General features: G+C 40.0%; 1 protein-coding gene across 7 annotated transcripts in view; it reads left to right on the top strand.

Moving 5' to 3' along the window:
- LOC135098060 (calcium-dependent secretion activator-like) overlaps window positions 1-23,153 on the top strand; it is a 316,893-nt gene that overhangs the window by 168,773 nt on the left and 124,967 nt on the right. For 5 of the 7 annotated variants that reach the window (XM_064000265.1, XM_064000266.1, XM_064000264.1 and 2 more), the window contains one exon: window positions 3,965-4,077. In XM_064000265.1, the coding sequence (XP_063856335.1) occupies window positions 3,965-4,077 (113 nt within the window). Of the gene's footprint in view, window positions 1-3,964; window positions 4,078-16,234; window positions 16,512-16,779; window positions 17,560-23,153 lie in introns of those variants that run through there. The other 2 variants (XM_064000268.1, XM_064000267.1) reach the window with 1 other exon arrangement.

Genomic DNA, 23,153 nt, shown 5'->3' with positions numbered 1-23,153 from the left:
TGCGTCACCTGCAGGTCCCCAGGGTGCACCTGCTTGACGTAGATTTGCCGCTGTTGGTCATCTAGGGCATCAATGAAGGAATCTCGGGCCAGCACCACAATCATTTCTTCCAGGGCCGCGGGATGCGACCTTCTTACCAATGCCTCCACGTCCTGCGCCAACTGGGACAGCGTCTCGCCCCACTCCCAAGTCCTCTTCTTCAGGCGAGCCCAGTACACCTCGGCCTGGTGGTGGTGCCTGAAGCGGCGCTGAAGGGCCTCTGCCACACTTCCATAACAGGCGCATTGGGCTGGCAGCAGGTGCCCCAAGACCTCCACAGCAGGGCCTCGCAGTACTGTTGCCAACTGAAGCGCCTTCTCAGCCTTGCTCCAGCCCTGGGCAAAGGCTAGCATCTCGAACTGGGCGACGTAAGCCTCCCAGGCTACCTTCCTGTCATACTCCACCAGCTTGCATTTCCCCAAACGCTGGGAAGCCGAAGGACTGAGGGGTGGAGAACGCAACTTGTGCGGGCAGCTGGCGGGGCGGCTGGGGAAGGGAGACAGAGGGGATGATGGTGGCAGAAGGGGGGGGGGGATTGACTAAGCCCCAGCCTGCCACCAGCTGGGCTCAAGGGAGGAGTTCCGATGGCTCCCCAGTCCCCTGAAGCAGCCACCAGCTCTGACATGACACTGCAAGGCCCCCGAGCTGAGGGTTCTTTCCAAGGGCCCCAGACAGGCCCCAGCAGGTCCGCCACCCCAGCGGTTCCCACCAGAACACATGGGGCTGCCTGTTCCTCCGTGCGTGCTGTTGCCAGCTCGCGCCGCTGCTTCTCCGTCCTCATCTCCTCCCTCAGGCCCTGGACCTCACCTTCCAGAGTCTGCACCTTGTCCAGCAGTTCATTCCTGACACTGTGGCAAGCCTGGTTGGTGTACTGCTGTGTTTCCGCCTTCAAGGGCACAAGGCTGCTCTGTAGCACATCCTCAAGATGGCAGACCTGGTCATCCACCCGTTGAGCCTGCTCACGTGCCAGCTGATCGGTCCTTTCAACCTGCTCACGTGCACTCTGAGCCTGTGGCTCACGGTCCACTGCCATTTCCTGCCTCATACCAGCCAGCATGGCAGCAATCAAGTCCATCTGGCCTGGTTTGACCTCACTCGAGCTGCCCTCGGCCCTGTCATGGTGGTCATCTTGTGACTCCATGATGACTCACAGTCTCACTGCTCACTGTTCCCTGGATCCCACTCTATGACACGACTTGTTGCGCCCACCCCTCACTCCGGGAGGGCGTGTTATCCACACAGGCACGGGTCGAGAAACTAGAGCAGCGGGGCCTCAAATAAGTCACACTCTGAACGCCGGGACAATGCACATACACACGAGGCCGGGGCACAAGGGAAAACACGGGCACTATTTCCTAGATTTATTGACAAATCCTCCGCAAGTACACTGCTTTACAAGTTCACAGGGGCACCACAGATCTCCCAGGGCACGGCAGGCACTCAACAGGCAAGGAAACACTTCCAAAGCAGGCAGGCACACACTGGCTTCCTCTCAGGCAACACGTCTCTGCTCTCTCTGCCTTCCCGCCTCTCCCAGTGCTGCCACCTCCAACAGTGCTGCCACACTGGCACACTGGCACACTGGCCACACCCATAACCCTGGTGTAACATTATTTTAAGGCAAAAAATATGGGCCATCTCAGTTTTGCCACTATGAAGTATACTTTGAATAACAAGAGGCTCAGGTAATGCCTAGAACAGAATTGAAGTGCAAACAGACATTTAAGGAAGTGCCTTTAATAATGTGCTGGCCACTAATCAAAAATTATATGCATTCTTTAGCAGACAAATGTATGGCATTTGTTGTATAGAGTTGGAAATATATTGCTAAACATGATGCCTAAAGGGCAGAGACTGTGGTCTAATATGATTCTTTTACTTTCCTCTCCTACATCGTCATAAAAATTTCACCCACACCTTCACAGTTTGGTCACCAAATGCCATTGCTTGTGCAGTTTGTGAGAGTATCAGGAGATAATGTCTTTTTCTTGTTCATAATAAAACAAAAAATAAATAGATAAACATAGAAGCAGGTACAAAGTTGATGTGAACAAACTTTACTGCCATATGATGTACCATGTCCAGGCTGGGGATACATTTCATGCTCTTGTAGTTTGCCAGTCTCGTCACCCAGTAAACTTCATTGTTGAGTACTATTATATGATTGTTTATAGAAATGTGGTGCTTAAGGATAATTCTTTGTAAATACTTTGTAAATGTTTTGTTTGGTTGAAATATTATTATATGTAAATGCTATGTACTGTTAAAGGACTATTATATGTAAAGGATTTTGTGCAATTGAAAGGTTATTGTATGTACAATAAGCGACTTTCACAATTAGAACTCCTGTCAACAAGAGCATCACATTGCACAAACTGGCAACTCACTCCTTGATCTGAAAAAATCTGCCAGTAGAAAATAACTACATGGCAACTTAAGTTAGCCTCATATGTTTTTCAAAACATAGAATAACTGATTCAGTGTTTGATACATTGACATAAGGGAAAGTTATCTTTTGTGACTGCTCCTATCTTTGGCTAACAAAATGCCTGTGTTTGTTTTAAACAAAGTTTTCTACTGAGGTGATCTGCAATGCCTGGAAAATATACATGCCAGGATTATATAGTATGAATGTTAGGGTTTCACTAGAATGGTTAAATGAATAGAAAAATAAGCCATATTACTATTGGCAATGAAAATACTCTGAGTGTGTTGAAGAAATAGAGTGATGAGCAACATGAGAATGTGCCTCACCACAAATGTGGTGGTGGGTTGCCTCAAAATATTTTTTATTTTATTTTATTTATTTATTTTTTTTATTTAAGTTGAGGATATGCCTTTAACTGTCTCCTCATACTATGCGTGGTGTTGTCAAACATTTTGGGGAAGCCCACCACCATCCTCATGTCCCTCTTTGCTCCATTTCTTCACCAATGCACTCACAGTCTTTTTCACTGCCAATAGTTATATAGCTTATTTTTCTGTTCATTTCACCATTCTAATGAAACTCTTAACATTCATACTCTGTAATCATGGCCAGTATATTTTCCAAGCAAAGCACATCACCTCATTAGAACACTTTGTTTAAAGCAAACATAACTTTCCCTTAAGTTAATACATCAGACACTGAATCAGTTATTCTGTGCTCTCAAAAGCATACAATGAACTAACCTAAGTTGCCATATATTTATTTTCTCCAGCAGATTTTTTTTTCAGACCAAGGAGGAGCAAGTTGCCAGTTTGTGCAATGTGACACTTTCATTGGCAGGAGTTCTAACCCCGAATGTTGCTGACTGTAAAGTGTTAACAGTCAAAAGAAGATCAGTGAATGTATTTTGGTTTTTGGTCTACTTGTAGACCTACTCCTGGATTTTTGAGACAGCTCTCCTTGTCCTCTTTGTGCTAACACCTGCACTAGACATTTCCATCTCTGGCTCTGTTTATTCTCCTACTGAGCTTCTGGTTTATAAGTTCTTAAAAATAAATACCTTGGCTGCCACTCTTCCCCTTTCATCTGCCTGCTACTAGAGATTCATCCTGACATCCCATAGATGATACAATATTATATCACTGCACTTACTACTCCTTTCTGACACTTTTACCATCTTCATTAATTTCTGTATCTTTATATGAACATGTGGTGACTGCATGTGATTATGATGAAAGATTCTTGCAAATATTGGAAACATAACAGGTGCTGAACTCAGCAGTAAGTATGGGAATTCAAAGTCATATCAGCAATCCATCCTTTTGTATCCTAAATATGCATCAAAATCTATGACATCACTGGCACATGATAAAAATTGAGCCAGGGAGGAGGAAAAACACCTTTGTCTACAAAAAACACATTAACTATGCTTTGAAATTTAAACAGTATGGCTATTTACACTAATTATGTAATTATTATTATTTTTTCCTTCCACAGAGGATCTAAGTGGTGAGAATGCTGTGTCAGCTAGCAGGAAATTGGATGACCTAATCCACCTGGCAGAGCTTTGTGTTGACCTCTTGCAGCAGAATGAAGAGCACCATGCTGAGGTATGGAGATGAACTCAGTCAACTATTTAGTTTATGATGTCCATATTTGCAATATTAACCTTGAGAAAGCTTAAAATCAGAATTCAGTTTTATATATATATATATATATATATATATATATATATATATATATATATATATATATATATATATATATATATATATATATATATATATATATATATATATATATATATATATCACATACACACACACAAACACACACACACACACACACACACACACACACACACGCATATATATATATATATATATATATATATATATATATATATATATATATATATATATATATATATATATATATATATATATATATATATATATATATATATATATATATATATATATATATACACACACACACATAGAAATCTTATCTTGCAGTCATAATTTTACGAAAGCCAGGTAAATGGTCTGAAGTTATAGTCAGTAGTCAAATAAGCTGCAGCATTGTTGAGTTTTCATCGAATTAAATTTCTTCTCATCTGTTGATTGTTTGTCATGTTTTATAAGGAGGGTAACTTACTGGTTCAATACTAATGTGATTAGTTGTCTGAACTAAGATGCCTACCACACCCAGTCATCCATAATCCCCACACACACACACACACACACACACACACACACACACACACACACACATGTGACATCAAGATGATGATGAGGAGGAGGCAGTAGACACCTGCCGAAACGATAATTACTCCCAGTGAGGTCTAAAGCACTGTTCAGGGGGTGCTGTGAACTTATCATTAAACCCAGCTGTGACCTCACTGAATGTTTCCCTTTGCTGTCACCCTTTCTTCTCCGTTGGGCTCCTCCGATCACAATCTCATATCTTTATCTTGTCCTATCACTCCAATCCCTCCTCAGGATCCCCCTAAGCGAAGGTGCCTCTGGCGTTTTACCTCTGCTAGTTGGGGGGACCTGAGGAGGTATTTTGCTGATTTTCCTTGGAATGACTACTGCTTCCGTGTCAGAGACCCGTCTTTGTGTGCTGAGCGCATAACAGAGGTGATAGTGTCTGGCATGGAGGCGTACATTCCTCACTCTTTTTCTCATCCTAAACCTTCTAAACCTTGGTTTAACACAGCTTGTTCTCGTGCTATACATGATAGAGAGGTGGCCCACAAAAGGTACTTAAGCCTTCCATCACCAGAATCTCGTGCACTTTATTTTTCTGCCCGGAACCATGCCAAGTCTGTTCTCCAACTAGCCAAAAACTCCTTCATTAACAGAAAATGTCAAAACCTTTCAAGATCTAACTCCCCTCCTGATTTCTGGCATCTAGCCAAAAATATCTCCAATAGCTTTGCTTCTTCTTCTTTTCCTCCTCTACTTCAACCAGATGGCACCACTGCTATCACATCTATTTGTAAAGCTGAACTCTTTGCTCAAACCTTTGCTAAAAACTCTACTTTGGAGGATTCTGGGCTTGTTCCTCCCTCTCCTCCACCCTCTGACTACTTCATGCCACATATTAAAATTCTTCGCAATGATGTTTTCCATGCCCTCGCTGGCCTAAACCCTCGGAAGGCTTATGGACCTGATGGGGTCCCTCCTATTGTTCTCCGAAACTGTGCCTCCGTGCTTGCACCTTGCCTAGTCAAACTCTTTCAGCTCTGTCTGTCAACATCTACCTTTCCTTCTTGCTGGAAGTTTGCCTACATTCAACCTGTTCCTAAAAAGGTTGACCACTCTAATCCCTCAAACTACTGTCCTATTGCTTTAATTTCTTGCTTATCTAAAGTTTTTGAATCTATCCTAAACAGGAAGATTCTTAAACATCTATCACTTCACAACCTTCTATCTGATTGCCAGTATGGGTTCCGTCAAGGCCGTTCTACTGGTGATCTTCTGGCTTTCCTTACTGAGTCTTGGTCATGCTCTTTTAGAGATTTTGGTGAAACTTTTGCTGTTGCCTTGGACATATCAAAAGCCTTTGATAGAGTCTGGCACAAAGCTTTGATTTCCAAACTACCCTCCTACGATTTCTATCCTTCTCTCTGTAACTTCATCTCAAGTTTCCTTTCTGACTGTTCTATTGCTGCTGTGGTAGACGGTCACTGTTCTTCTAAATCTATTAACAGTGGTGTTCCTCAGGGTTCTGTCCTGTCACCCACTCTCTTCTTATTATTCATTAATGATCTTCTAAACCAAACTTCTTGTCCTATCCACTCCTACGCTGATGATACCACCCTGCACTTTTCCACGTCTTTTCATAGACGTCCAACCCTTCAGGAGGTAAACATATCACGCAGGGAAGCCACAGAACGCCTGACTTCTGATCTTTCTAAAATTTCTGATTGGGGCAGAGCAAACTTGGTATTGTTCAATGCCTCAAAAACTCAATTCCTCCATCTATCAACTCAACACAACCTTCCAGACAACTATCCCCTCTTCTTCAATGACACTCAACTGTCTCCCTCTTCTACACTGAACATCCTCAGTCTGTCCTTTACTTATAATCTGAACTGGAAACTTCACATCTCATCTCTAGCTAAAACAGCTTCTATGAAGTTAGGTGTTCTGAGACGTCTCCGCCAGTTTTTCTCACCCCCCCCAGCTGCTAACTCTGTAGAAGGGTCTTATCCGTCCATGTATGGAGTATGCTTCACATGTCTGGGGGGGTTCCACTCATACTGCTCTTCTAGACAGGGTGGAATGAAAAGCTTTTCGTCTCATCAACTCCTCTCCTCTAACTGACTGTCTTCAGCCTCTCTCTCACCGCCGCAATGTTGCATATCTAGCTGTCTTCTACCGCTATTTTCATGCTAACTGCTCTTCTGATCTTGCTAACTGCATGCCTCCCCTCCTTCCGCGGCCTCGCTGCACAAGACTTTCTTCTTTCTCTCACCCCTATTCTGTCCACCTCTCTAACGCAAGAGTTAACCAGTATTCTCAATCATTCATTCCTTTCTCTGGTAAACTCTGGAACTCCCTGCCTGCTTCTGTATTTCCACTTCCTATGACTTGAATTCCTTCAAGAGGGAGGTTTCAAGACACTTATCCACCAATTTTTGACCACTGCTTTGACCCTTTTATGGGACTGGCATTTCAGTGGGCATTTTTTTTATTAGATTTTTGTTGCCCTTGGCCAGTATCCTTCCTACATAAAAAAAAAAAAAAAAGAAATGCAGCTTCCTATATACAACTATTGAAATCTGGAATGATTTGAAGGAGGAGGTGGCAAACAGTGTACACATGTTTAAAGAGAAACTAGATGAATATGCTTATGGAGACAGGACAAAATGTGCTTTGGCTCATGCCCTGTACAATACAACTAGGTAAATACACACAACTTGGTAAAAATACACACACTGAAAGGCACATAAACAGGATATTCAGCTCTACATACAGCTTGTTAACAAACATTAGTCTAGTGTTTAACTACATATTTAGATAAAGAAATTATGAAAAATCATAACAAGTATGATATGTCCTAAATTGGAATACACAGCAGTAGTTTGGGCTCCACATAAAAAAAAAAAAGATATAAGGAAACTGGAAAAAATACAGAGGATAGCAACAAAGATGGTACCAGAAATTAAAGACTCAAGCTATATGAAGAGATGGGATTATCAACACTACAAGAGAGAAGAGAAAGAGGAGACCTGATAACAATGTACAAATTAGTAAGCAATGTAGAAAGAATAGACAGAAATGACCTGGTACTATAGATGGAGGAAGGAGAGAGGGATATACAAGCGGGCATGGGAAGAAAATAAAGTGGATGTTTGAGTGACATCAAGAAATACAGCTTCCTGTATCAAACTGTTGAAATCTGGAATGATTTGAAGAAAGAGGTGGTTGTGGCAAGCAGTGTACACATGTTTAAAGAGAAACTGGTTAAATACAGATATAGAAAGAAGACAAAATGAGCTTTGGCTCATGCCCTGTACAATACAACTAGGTAAATACACACTTCGTAGTGTACTGGTTAGCATGCTTGGCTCACAACTGAGGAGGCCTGGGTTCGAGTCCCAGGCATGACAAGGCAAATTGGCAAGCCTGCTAATGTGTAGCCCCTGTTCACCTAGCAGCAAATAGGTCTGAGATGTAACCCAAAGGGTTGTGACCTTACTTTCCCAGAGTGTGGTGTGTGAGTGGTCTCAGTTCTACCCAAAGGTAGGTCAGTACAAACTCTGAGCTCTTTCTGTAGGGGAACAGCTGGCTGGGTGATGAGCAGACAATTGTAGGTGAATGACACACACACACACACACACACACACACTTATCTCGATGCCACTTGATGTATGAGAAAAGATGAAAAGAAATAGAGATACCAACACATGAAGAAAGAAAAGGAGGAAAGAAATAGTCATAATACATAGATTAATTAAGAGACTGATAAAAATTGAAGAGATCTGTAATTGTTAAAATAAAGATATGCTGTATAATTGAAAGGACATAAAAGATGAGAAAATGGAGTGGAAGGTTTGAACTATTAAAATAAAGAACAGCTCCCTATATATAGATCTAGGTATGTAGAACAGACTGAAAAAAGAGGAAGTAGAGCAAGGAGTGTATATCAATTTAAAGGAAAAGCTGGACAAATACAGATGCAAAGACAGGACCACACAAAAATAGCTCAGGATCTGTAGACTACATCTTAGCAAATACCTACAGAAACACACACACACACACACACACACACACACACACATTTATATTATAGAAGACATGAACTATAACTGTCCACTAAGAAAAAGCGACCATGTCATGATAAGGTTTTGTATTAAAGAAAAAAGAGAGGAAAGTAGATATGAAGATTATAAAAGTGAAAGATTTAATTATGGTAAGTTAAATTTTGAACAAATGAGGAGATACTTTGGTGAAGCGGACTGGAGTACGCTTATCCCAGCAAGTAATGTGCAAAAGAAGTGGGAAGCTTTCATCAATATTTACGAAGAGGGAGTGAAAAGATATTTACCGAAAGTAGAGACAAAGAGAAGATATAACAATGACTAGTATAATAGAAGATGTGAAATAGCTAGGGAGGAGAGGGAAACGGCATGGAATAGATGGCGAAGGAAAAATACGCAGGAGCTGTGGCAAAACTACACAACTACAAGAAATGAATATGTAAGGGTTATTAGAGAAGAAAGGAAATATTATGAGAAAGATGTTATAGACAAATGCAAAGAGGAACCAAAACTATTCTTCAGATATGTGAACAGCAAAATGAAAAATAGAGAAGGAATAGGCAGATTGAAGGTGAATGGTCAAATGTGTGTGGATCCGGCTGAATTGGCAGAGATAATGAACGTGAGTTTTCAATCAGTATTCACAAAAGAGAGAACATTTGTGTGGCAGAGTGAGATGAGTGAGGAAATGGGTCTGGGGGAAATCCAAGTGACTGAAGAGGATGTCCAGAAACAGATGGAGGGACTAGATGTTAGGAAGGCCCCTGGACCTGATGGAGTGTCAGGATGGATACTAAAAGAGTGCAATCAGCAGCTGACATGGGTAATGCATAATATTATTGAGAGCTCCCTAATTGAAAGTAGAGTCCCAATTGAATGGAAGAGAGCCAACATAGTGCCAATCTACAAAGGTGGTAGTAAAGAGGAGCCCTTAAACTATAGACCTGTGTCTCTAACAAGTGTGGTGTGCAAAATGTGTCAAAGACTGGTGAAGGATAAATGGATGCAGTACCTAGAAGAAAATGAAGTGATAATAAAACAACAATTTGGAGATTTGGAGATCGTGTGTTACAAACTTACTGAGTTTTTATTCTAGAGTGGTGGATATAATGCAAGAAAGAGATGGATGGGCTGATTGTGTTTATTTAGACCTGAAGAAGGCCTTTGATAAAGTGCCACACGGGAAATTGTTGTGGAAGTTGAAGCATAATGGTGGGCTACGGGGGGGGCTGCTGAGATGGATGGAAAAATTTCTTAACAAACAGAGAAATGAGAATGGTAGTAAAAGATAAAAAATCATCATGGAGGGAAGTCATAAGTGGAGTACCCCAAGGCTCAGTACTTGCACCAATCATGTTTGCAGTCTATACAAATGATATGATGGAGAGTGTGAACAGCTACATGAGCCTTTTTGCAGATGATGCAAAGTTGCTGAGGAACATTGAGAGTGCAGAGGACTGTGGAATGTTACAAGAAGACCTGAACAAGATATCAGAGTGGAGTTATAGATGGGAAATGGAATTTAATTTAAAGAAGTGTAAAGTAATAGAATTTGGAAAAAGTACAAGAAGAGTAAAAGGAAATTATGTGTTGAATGGTGTAAGGTTGAGTGGAGCAGAAGAGGAAAAGGATCTCGGTGTTACAGTGACTGGGAACCTGACCCCAGAGAGATAAATTAGCAAAATTACAGGAGAAACCTATAACTTGTTGAAAAGAATAAGGCAGGCCTTTACATATATGGATGAAGAGATGGTCAGGAAGATGATCGTGTCACTGATAAGACCCAGACTAGAATATGCAGCAGTAATGTGGTCACCATACAAGAAAAAGGATATAAGGAAGTTGGAGAGAATTCAGAGAGCAGCTATGAAGATGGCACCAAGTATCAGGGACTTGCCATATGAAGAGAGACTGGCAAGGATACATGTACCAACGTTGGAAAAGAGGAGAGTAAGGGGAGACTTGATTGCGATATATAAAGCATATGAGGAAGTAGTGGAGGTGGACCGGAGCGACCTGATGGTCTGGGATACATGGGACACTAGAGGACATGGAAAGAGGCTGAAAAGAAGTGCTTGTAGAAGAGATGTCAAAAAGTATAGTTTCCAATATGGAAGTATTGGTGTATGGAACAGTCTGGATGAGAAGATAGTAAATGCAGAAAGTATACATGGATTCAAGGCTAGGTTGGATATTAAAAGATGTGGAGATGGAACAGTACGAGCATAGCTCTTTTCCCATAAAGCACAACTAGGTAAATACAACTAGGTAAATACACACACTATTGATATTATTATTATTATTATTTTTTATTTATTTTATTTATTATTATTTTATTTATTATTATTATTATTATTATTATTATTATTATTATTATTATTATTATTATTATTATTATTATTTTATTTTATTTATTATTTTTTTTCATGTATAGTTTTATTGTATAAAGGAAAAGGAGATAGACATGAGTGCTGTAATTACAGAGGTATCAATCTTTTGTGTGTGGTAGGCAAGGCTTATGGTAAGGTATTAACAAAGACGGTCAGAGAAGGTACATATGGAATAATATGTGGTGTATAAAAGTAGGTTCACATGGGGAGTGAAGCTATGCTATGCATGTGATGCGGCAGATGGATGCTTGTGATGATTATTATGTGAGTATTCACACTGGAAGAGATGCCACCAAGCTCAGTGGCTGCAGCCATGGGAGACAGTACTCTGCAGTTTCTTGAGGAAGAGGAAGAACTATTAATGCTAACTCTAACACTAAATAAATTACTTATGATCCATTTGAAGAGATTTGGCAATATTCTCCTAGCAGCTGCCCTTATTTGTCACAGCTCTGTAGCCCTCCATAGCCATGTCATATAAATATGGGTATTTCCATACTACTACTATCAGTTGCCCCATAGCGACTGCAGATTGTAGAGGACTTGCAGTATACAGTGGTTCTATTATGGGCTGTGATGAACTGTTAACTTATTAGGGTGGGGGTAAGGGTCCGAGATATTCCCAGAAAACTTAAGTGGACATGTGTTAATGGAGCTATGTTTTTAAAAAGTGCTTGCCCGGCAACATAGCTAGCCTGGTATATGTAGCTTCACAACCAGTGTGAACATACTTATTGAAAATACACAGGTGATTGAAAGCCATGTAGTTTCACACTGCACATTGCAAGTATTAAGAGTTATGAATGAATTGTTTGACAGTAGGGCACTTGGAATGAACATAAAGAGAATATTGTACAATGGGATAGTAGTTCCTGCTGCACTGTATGGTGCTTTGGAATATCGGAGTAACAGACAAGAAGAGACTGGATGTAAGGGAGATGAGATGTCTTAAGGAGTATGTGTGAATACGTGTGTGGAGGAACTCTATCAGATGGACAGAGTCAGAAATGAGGAAGCGACAATGGATGTTGTGAGAGACTTAGCAGTATGGGCAGAACAATGTGTGCTGAGATTATTTCAACATAAGAGAACGGAAAATGATAGGCTGGTGAAGAAGATAGGTACTAAGATCAAGTGTGAGAGGTGTGAATTTGTGAGGTGGGGTACATAAGGGATGGATAGATAGCATAAAGGAAGCTTTAATGGAAAGAGGATTGACATTGGAGCATAATAGAATGATTGTGTGTGACAGAAGCAAATGGAGACCAGTTGTGAAGGCATGAGGAATGATGTGGCCCTGCAACCTCCAAGGGAGGCACCACACACCGGTGATCTCACATAGATGTGGGGCAGTTTAGTATCTGTTATGAAGGAGCCTTGTTCCAGACCAAACTGTCAAAACTGTGCAGCTGATCCCCATAAAATGATGCCAGGAGTACTTTCTCTTCCCCATTGGGAACCAAGGGGCTAAGAGGCTTAGAGAGCAGTGTGAATGAGTGTGAATGTGAAAGTTGCATGCCTTGCCCTGGTTACCTCCCTTTTTGGGGGAAAAGCCTAGGTAGGTATTATTGTTGTCATTGTTGTTATTATTTTTATTATTAGGAGAGGAAGTACAAGAGGCTACAAGGGAAATGAGGAAAGGAAAAGCTGCAGGTTTAAATGGATGTGCTGTGTGTGCTTGAAGAGTGGTGGAAAGAGCATTACCTATACCTTTATTATGGTTGGCAAGGTTACTGAATGTATGCTCTGTTGCCAGCAAGATGACAGAAGACAGTAAATCCATGTGTGGTACACACAAGGAAATGGGAATGCTCAAACTCAAAGTGTGGTAGAAAAAGATGCATAGGAGAGTGTTGATAAGGGGGATAAGAGTAGGAACAGAAAATGCCATCCAAAAGAAACAGTGGCATTAAGAAGGGAAGAGAATGTGTGAACCAGGTCTTTGCAGTAAGGCAGCTGTGTAAAAAGTTTTGAAAGAAAGGGAAGGAAGTCTTTTTTGGCATTTGTGGACTTGGAGGAAGTGTAGGATAGGATTGAAAGTAAAGTCCTGTGAAATGTTCTGGAGAAAGTGTAGAATAGGATTGACAGTAAAGGCCTATGAGATGTTCTGAAAGCATATGGAGTTGGAGGCAGGTCATTGGAAGGAGTGTAAATAGCAGGGCATGTGGGAGGATTGGTGATTGAGTGGGTGAGTTCCTCCTAGTCAGAGTAGGTTTGCATTAGGGTTGTGTAATGTCAGTATGGTTCTGCAACTTGTGTATATATATATATATATATATATATATATATATATATATATATATATATATATATATATATATATATATATATATATATATATATATATATATATATATATATATATATATATATATATATATATATATATATATATATATATATATATATATATATATATATATATATATATATATATATATATATATATATATATACAGTGTGATAAAGAGAGTGAATATGAAGTGTTAGGTTAAACCCTGATTTTGATCAGTGGGGAAGAAAGGGTATGGGATCTGAGTCAGCTTCTATTTGCTGATGATACAGGTATGGTAGATGACTCAGAGAGGAAGTTGAAAAGACTGGGAAAAGACTGGTTGGAGTCTGAGTGTGTGTGTGGGAGGGGGAAGCTGTAAATGATTGTTGGTGAAAGTAAAGTAGAGTGTAACCTTGGTTCTCAAACTTAATTAATTCTTGAATCCCATTTGAAATCTGAAATGTTCAGGAACCAAAGCTATTTTTCCCCCTAGGAATCAATGTAAAATGGATTAATCTATTCTTGGACACCCATCAATACTGTCTTAGCAGCTTGTGACAGACATTCCCACTGCCAAGATGTCTGCTTCACAACATCTTCAGCTCAGAAATTGTTTATCCAGAAAGGACATATTGAATTGAATTGAGTGGCATGAAACTCATCAGAAGATATTGTTTAGACTGTGCGGGTATTCTCTTTGTCACCAGTCTAGTGAGGAAGGCCTTACAGAGTGACACAGAGAGGAACAGCCCAAAATTAAGGTGATCATAACACTTAGACATCTTGCTGCTGAGAAAAGTTACTAGGAAAATACAGCTGTGCAGTACTGATGGTGTTGTGGATCATCAAGAGAGCTACAGTTGGCTCAGGATTACTTCTGACCAAACCGAAAACTGTTTGTTTACATTGAGGCTCTTCAGTGGGATCACATTTACCTTATTTCAAAGATTGAATTATTGTCTTACCCACTGTGTCTTCTCAAAATATATAAAAATGAAGGAAATATTATAGAAACTATAAATTAGTAATAAATGACAGTTTTTGCCTTGTCTTTTAGTATATGAAGCCAAGTAACTTTGTTCAAAAACCAAATTATTGTAAGGAAACAGAATCAATTATGAGTTCAAAATCTTGTTCGAAAACCAATTTGTTTGAAAATGGAAGCGTTCAGTAACCGAGGTTCCACTGTATTGATATGATCAAGAGAAATAGGTGATGAAAAGATGTTTGTAAGACTGAATGGAGAATAGGTGGAAGAGATAGATTGTTTCAAGTATTTGGGATCATCACCTGCAGTGGACAGAAGAGTTGAGACAGGTGAAGTGCAGGGTGAAAGAAAAAGGAAAAATATATGGTGGACTGAGAAAGATCTTTAAACACAGAACAGTGGGTATGAGTGTAAATAGGGTTATACAAGGAATAGTGTGCCTGTTGTGTTATATGGTAGTCAAACATGGAACATGGGAGTAGCAGAGAAGAAATGGTTCAATGTAGTATTTGAAGAGTATGTGTGGAGTAACAGGGAGTGACAGAATTAGAAAGGAGGAGATGTGCATTGTGAATGGGCTTTCTTAGAGTGGATGAACTGTGTAAAGAGAGAAATGACTGTGCAGCAAGCAAAATCATTATGTGTGATAGAGATGAATGAAGAGTGACAGTGGTGAGTGCATGAAAATGAGTTTCATCAACCCCAGGGAGGGGCCATTGGCATATGGACCCAGTTAGGATATGGGGCACTCTGTAGGAAATACCCAGTCCTTTATAGATGATACTCTTATGTGTAGCAAGTCAGTTGAGGATTGTGTTGCTTGTTTAAAGGATACTGTGGAAATTTTGCAAAATGTGGGGTTTTGTATTAATGTGGACAAGTCAGTTTTGGTGCCTACAAAACGCATAGAATATCTTGGCAACATCATCGATTCTGAAGCCATGACTGTCACACTCCCTGCTCATAGAGTGAAGAAGATTGTGGAAAGTTGTTCATCCTTGGCCAGTAGAAATAAGGCAAAGATCAGAGAGGTAGCTCGGGTAGTTGGCATGTTGGTAGCTGCCATTCCGGCCGTTGAATTAGGTAAGCTCCATTACAGAATTTTAGAAAAGGCCAAAATTGTTGCATTAAAGGTAGGAAAGGGCAACTTTGACAAATTTATGACTATCTCAAAGGAAATGAAAATGGAGCTGAGTTGGTGGATCTCTGAAGTAGGTACGCAAGTTCGGAAAATTATTCGGACTGCTCCTTCTGTTGAAGTTTTTACTGATGCCTCAGATTTAGGTTGGGGTGGTTGTGTATTAAAGCATTCCACCAATGGTAAATGGACAACAGAAGAAAGTTGCCTACACATTAATGCAAGGGAACTCAAGGCCATCTTGTTTACCCTTCAATCTTTTGCTTACTTGCTTAAAGGCTGCCATGTTAAAGTTATGTGTGATAATACCACAGCCATTGCTTATGTTAATGAGATGGGTGGAACTAAATCACTAGTGTGTAACTCTGTCTGCATTGATATCTGGAATTGGTGTATTTCCAATGACATCTGGATTACTTGTGCACACATACCAGGAAAGAAGAATGTGTTGGCGGATGAAGCCTCTCGTAATTTTAATGACAGACATGAATGGAAACTTAATCCAAAGATTTTTAAAGAGTTGTGTGTAGTTTTTGGAACTCCCTCCATTGACTTATTTGCTTCTCGCTTAAACAAGCAAATAGATTGTTTTTGCTCGTGGAGACCTGATCCTGAAGCAAAGCATGTGGATGCGTTCACATTAAATTGGGCCAGTTTCGATCTGATTTACCTTTTCCCACCATTTTCTCTCATTACTAGGTGTCTACAGAAAATGAGGGAGGAGAGAGCCAAGGGGTGGATGGTTGTTCCAATGTGGAATTCCCAACCTTGGATGGGCCCTCTTCTGCAAATGTTGATCAAGGCCCCCAGGCTCATCACTCAGAAAACAATTGTACTACGACATCCCTCATCAGTGGAAGAACACCCGATTATGACCCACACCCAATTGATGGCATGTCTTTTGTCAGGCAACAACTTAGAGGGAGAGGTGTATCGTCAGAAGGCACAGAGATTATCATGGCATCGTGGAGACCAGGTACGATGCGGCAATATAGACCACACATTAAAAGATGGTCATCATTTTGTGATAGATGGAATATCAATCCCTCTACTCCGTCTGTAATTAGTGTTTTGAATTTCCTTTCAGAGACATTTCACAGAGGGGTGGGGTATGAGTCTGTTAACACAGCAAGAGGTGCTCTCTCTGCTTTAGGCATTACGTTGGAGGGATGTAGAGCTGGGAATCATCCACTTATCAATAGGTTTATGCGTGGTGTGTTTAACTTGAGACCCTCTTGCCCTAGGTATGCTGAAACCTGGGATGTGCAGCCAGTATTGCAGAAGCTGAGGTCCATGAGCCCATTACAAGACCTATCTTTGAAATCTTTAACTTTGAAATTGGTGATGCTTATGGCATTGACTCAAGCTGCAAGAGTACAGACCTTACATTTATTATTGTATTCCAATGCTATTGTTGATAACAATTCTGTATCTCTTTTGTTAGGGGGCAACATTAAGCAGTGTCGTTCGAAGTTTAATGTGAGAATGCTTAAGTTTCATGCTTATTTACCTGATTCTAGAATGTGTGTTGTAAATACCTTGAAGGAATATATTAACAGAACGGAGAATCTGGGAAAGGAATTTGGGAAGGATAATGGGAAACTCATCAGTGTGGTGAAGCCACATAAAAGTGTTTCCAAAGATACAGTGGCAAGGTGGATTAAAACTGTTCTTGTCGACTGTGGTATCAATACTAAGAAATTCACGGCTGGCAGTGTTCGACCAGCCTCTGCTTCCAAGGCCAAAGCCATGGATGTCCCAGTTAACATTATCTTATCTAAGGCAGGTTGGACTCAGGAGACAACCTTTGCTAAACACTATAATAAGGAGATCACTCAGGTTTCAGATTTTTTTCAAGAGGCCATACTGGATTCTGTACTGTAATGTTAACAGGTTTCTGTATTAATTTGCGTTGGATCTCAATTGACATATTTTGTTTGTTTTATACATGTACTATATGTTTTTGTAAGGGACATATCTGTTTAAGGAGGAGGATTTTTCATACAATGAAGTTGGGATACATATTTAGTTTGTTTAATTTTCAATCACTCACTTGGAGAACGTTAAGGATTGTGTAGTTCTGAGAGTACACCCACATGGCTTTAAAATCTCATGTGGAGCCTCTCCAGCAATAGCGGTGGGTTGCTGAAGTAAAATTATAGAAGTACATGAGACTTACCATGGGTCAGTTGAAATGTGCTTCGGATTTTGCGAAGCAAGCCACCGCTGCTGGAGAGAGCTTTCACATGCCCACCACTCCCACCCTTCGGAAAGATGGGCTTTTGACTTTGTGTTTCTCTTTCCGACGGGCATTTTTCGGGAACTTGTGGCATGTGGGTGGCTCTCAGCTCTTTAAAGTCTGTCGGTACCTTGATCTTTGTGTATCTCATGTGAAAGCTCTCTCCAGCAGCGGTGGCTTGCTTCGCAAAATCCAAAGCACATTTCAAAATCTTTGTGTATCTCATGTGAAAGCTCTCTCCAGCAGTGGTGGCTTGCTTCGCAAAATCCGAAGCACATTTCAACTGACCCATGGTAAGTCTCATGTACTTCTATAATTTTTATGGGTCTTCAAACATGACAGGATTCATTCACCAAAAGTGATACTCTTTCTTTTCCAATGATTATGTTTAGATTCTTTTGTATGGAAGATTTTTATACTGTGGCATTTTTATTATTATTATTATTATTATTATTATTATTATTATTATTATTATTAAGCAATACAAATTCCTTATTTGAAAATGAGTTTCAATAATCTTGAGGTGTTTAGTAATGTAGTTAGTGTAGTTTGTGTTGGTGAACAACTTTCTCAAACAGAAAATTATATATATATATATATATATATATATATATATATATATATATATATATATATATATATATATATATATATATATATATATAAATGATAATTACTCCCAGTGAGGTCTAAAGCACTGTTCAGGGGGTGCTGTGAACTTATCATTAAACCCAGCTGTGACCTCACTGAACGTTTCCCTTTGTGTCTCACAACACAAGGGGGTAGTCACAGCCTGCCCTCTAAAGACAACTCTCTTCCTCCACACAAAACTACAAGCACCTAATAACACACACACCCTTCACTCAAAAAATTTTAAAATCATGGCGACTCCTACACCAGCCTCGGAGTCCCCATCTGGGGAGGGGACCATAAATGTCCCCAGGTCGGACTGCCTTTCCGTCGACGACCCTAAGTGTCTTGACACCCCCCTCAACTTTTTCTTCATTAACTTCTGCAACATTCGCGGTCTAAGATCTAATTTTCAATCTGTAGAACACCACCTCTCCTCTTCTAAACCTCATCTTCTTTTCCTCACTGAAACTCAGGTGTCTGAGGCAACTGACAGTAGCCCCTTTTCTGTTCCCTCCTACTTTCTCTATCCTCATTTTCGATCCAAAGCTGGATGCTGCGTTTATGTGCGCAATGACTTAACCTGCTCTCGTGCCCACGCTCTTGAATCTTCCAAGTTTTCCACCATCTGGCTACGACTACAGAGTCATTCTCATACTAAATTTATCTGTGCTGTATACCTCTCTCCTAACTCCTCTGACTATAAGAAATTCTTTGACTACTTAACTTCCAAAGTGGAGCACATTCTGACCCTCTTCCCTTTTGCAGAGATCTCCATTCTTGGAGACTTCAATGTTCACCACCAGCTTTGGCTTTCCTCTCCCTTCACTGACCGTCCTGGTGAACTAGCCTACAACTTTGCTATCCTCCATGACCTAGAGCAATTGGTGCAACACCCTACTCGTATTCCTGACCGTCTTGGAGATACGCCCAACATTCTTGACCTTTTCCTGACCTCTAATCCTTCTGCTTATGCTGTCACCCTTTCTTCTCCGTTGGGCTCCTCCGATCACAATCTCATATCTTTATCTTGTCCTATCACTCCAATCCCTCCTCAGGATCCCCCTAAGCGAAGGTGCCTCTGGCGTTTTGCCTCTGCTAGTTGGGGGGACCTGAGGAGGTATTTTGCTGATTTTCCTTGGAATGACTACTGCTTCCGTGCCAGAGACCCGTCTTTGTGTGCTGAGCGCATAACAGAGGTGATAGTGTCTGGCATGGAGGCGTACATTCCTCACTCTTTTTCTCGTCCTAAACCTTCTAAACCTTGGTTTAACACAGCTTGTTCTCGTGCTATACATGATAGAGAGGTGGCCCACAAAAGGTACTTAAGCCTTCCTTCACCAGAATCTCATGCACTTTATATTTCTGCCCGGAACCATGCCAAGTCTGTTCTCCAACTAGCCAAAAACTCCTTCATTAACAGAAAATGTCAAAACCTTTCAAGATCTAACTCCCCTCGTGATTTCTGGCATCTAGCCAAAAATATCTCCAATAACTTTGCTTCTTCTTCTTTCCCTCCTCTACTTCAACCAGATGGCACCACTGCTATCACATCTATTTCTAAAGCTGAACTCTTTGCTCAAACCTTTGCTAAAAACTCTACCTTGGACGATTCTGGGCTTGTTCCTCCCTCTCCTCCACCCTCTGACTACTTCATGCCACGTATTAAAATTCTTCGTAATGATGTTTTCCATGCCCTCGCTGGCCTAAACCCTCGGAAGGCTTATGGACCTGATGGGGTCCCTCCTATTGTTCTCCGAAACTGTGCCTCCGTGCTTGCGCCTTGCCTAGTCAAACTCTTTCAGCTCTGTCTGTCAACATCTACCTTTCCTTCTTGCTGGAAGTTTGCCTACATTCAACCTGTTCCTAAAAAGGGTGACCGCTCTAATCCCTCAAACTACCGTCCTATTGCTTTAATTTCCTGCTTATCTAAAGTTTTTGAATCTATCCTCAACAGGAAGATTCTTAAACATCTATCACTTCACAACCTTCTATCTGATCGCCAGTATGGGTTCCGTCAAGGCCGCTCTACTGGTGATCTTCTGGCTTTCCTTACTGAGTCTTGGTCATCCTCTTTTAGAGACTTTGGTGAAACTTTTGCTGTTGCCTTGGACATATCAAAAGCCTTTGATAGAGTCTGGCACAAAGCTTTGATTTCCAAACTACCCTCCTACGGTTTCTATCCTTCTCTCTGTAACTTCATCTCAAGTTTCCTTTCTGACCGTTCTATTGCTGCTGTGGTAGACGGTCACTGTTCTTCTCCTAAATCTATTAACAGTGGTGTTCCTCAGGGTTCTGTCCTGTCACCCACTCTCTTCTTATTATTCATTAATGATCTTCTAAACCAAACTTCTTGTCCTATCCACTCCTATGCTGATGATACCACCCTGCACTTTTCCACGTCTTTTCATAGACGTCCAACCCTTCAGGAGGTAAACATATCACGCAGGGAAGCCACAGAACGCCTGACTTCTGATCTTTCTAAAATTTCTGATTGGGGCAGAGCAAACTTGGTATTGTTCAATGCCTCAAAAACTCAATTCCTCCATCTATCAACTCGACACAATCTTCCAGACAACTATCCCCTCTTCTTCAATGACACTCAACTGTCCCCCTCTTCTACACTGAACATCCTCGGTCTGTCCTTTACTTATAATCTGAACTGGAAACTTCACATCTCATCTCTAGCTAAAACAGCTTCTATGAAGTTAGGTGGTCTGAGACGTCTCCGCCAGTTTTTCTCACCCCCCCAGCTGCTAACTCTGTACAAGGGCCTTATCCGTCCATGTATGGAGTATGCTTCACATGTCTGGGGGGGTTCCACTCATACTGCTGTTCTAGACAGGGTGGAATCAAAAGCTTTTCATCTCATCAACTCCTCTCCTCTAACTGACTGTCTTCAGCCCCTCTCTCACCGCCGCAATGTTGCATATCTAGCTGTCTTCTACCGCTATTTTCATGCCAACTGCTCTTCTGATCTTGCTAACTGCATGCCTCCCCTCCTCCCGCGGCCTCGCTGCACAAGACTTTCTTCTTTCTCTCACTCCTATTCTGTCCACCTCTCTAACGCAAGAGTTAACCAGTATTCTCAATCATTCATCCCTTTCTCTGGTAAACTCTGGAACTCCTTGCCTGCTTCTGTATTTCCACCTTCCTATGACTTGAATTCCTTCAAGAGGGAGGTTTCAAGACACTTATCCACCAATTTTTGACCACTGCTTTGACCCTTTTAAGGGACTGGCATTTCAGTGGGCATTTTTTTTTATTAGATTTTTGTTGCCCTTGGCCAGTATCCTTCCTACATAAAAAAAAAAAAAAAAAAAACATATATATATATATATATATATATATATATATAATATATATATATATATATATATATATATATATATATATATATATATATATATATATATATATATATATATATATATATATATATATATATATATATATATATATATATGTATATATATATTCAATAACACATCAAGTTAAGCAACATCAAAATAACCATACTTTCAGAACATATACATACTCTATCATAAGTCACATTACTAATCATACATGATATTTTCTGGCTATATTTCTGTGTCTAGTACAGCTGAAGGTATGTTGACTTGAACGTTATCTATAGGTCCTATCATGTCTAGTCTTTGATAACATATACAGCCATGTACCTCTGCATATGTATGTTATGTGTATTCATGTGAACTAATGTTTCAATGTACTCTTCCTCTGCTCTCTCTCTGGTTTGTAGGCTTTCAGATCGGTGAGTGTTTAGTAGGCGATATTTGTTTTTTTAATTTTTTTTTTATTACACTTCTTAATTCATTTTTTTTCTTTTTATATGTTTATTTCTCTGAACAATTTTTTCTTGCATTGTGGTGGTTTCACATTCAACCTCACACTTTGAGTGCACAAATGGGTTCATCATAATCTGTTACACACAGAGGGAAAAGTGCATGAATAGAGTATCACATAATTCTCAAATGTAAAACTGCCACATTGCATAATCTTTTGCTTGCTTAGCAGAACCTCAGTTATTTAGAAGATTTTCTCAGCCATTTGTAATTATTAAAGCTAGCACAATGCTTTATGTGTTGCACACTCTTTGTAGAGTGACAAAAAGTTTTAACTTCATAATTTCTGTTTTAAGTTAAATTGTTTTTATTTTTAGTCCAAGCACAAATTATTTTCTATTATTTATTTCACTGTATTTTTAAACTTTCCTCTTTCTGGTTCATTATAAAGCAAGAAGATGCACATATCCACTAAAATTTGAACTTTTAACCTTTGCATAGAAGTTACTTTTACAAATGCCAAATTAGCACTAGTATATAAATTATAAGCTCCATTACTTATTTCCTGATCTGGTTTTCAGTGGAAACAGAGCACTTATGGTAGTGGTGATTCACTGTATTCACATTAGAGACAGTGACATTATTATGATACCTATTGATAGTAATATAGTTAAAAAATATATATTTCTCAAAAGGTTATAATATTATAAAAGGTAATAAAAAAATTTTTTGAAATGTAGAGTATCCATTTAGAAATATATGTACATTCTCTAAGCCCATTATTTTTATGAAATACGTATAATTTATCTTCAATTCTAATCATTCTTATAACCATGTTAATCCTTCTGATGAATATAATTAGTGTTTTGTGTTGGGCTTTTGTGCATTGTCTTGAGGTGGGCTTGAGCTGTGTGCATCAGTTCTGGCTTCCTTTTTGTGTCTTCTA

The sequence above is a fragment of the Scylla paramamosain genome, unplaced genomic scaffold (assembly GCF_035594125.1).
Source record: "Scylla paramamosain isolate STU-SP2022 unplaced genomic scaffold, ASM3559412v1 Contig43, whole genome shotgun sequence".
Classification (NCBI taxonomy): domain Eukaryota; kingdom Metazoa; phylum Arthropoda; class Malacostraca; order Decapoda; family Portunidae; genus Scylla; species Scylla paramamosain.
The sequence above is the reverse complement of the archived record's forward strand: the minus strand, read 5'-3'. Positions and strand labels throughout refer to the sequence as shown.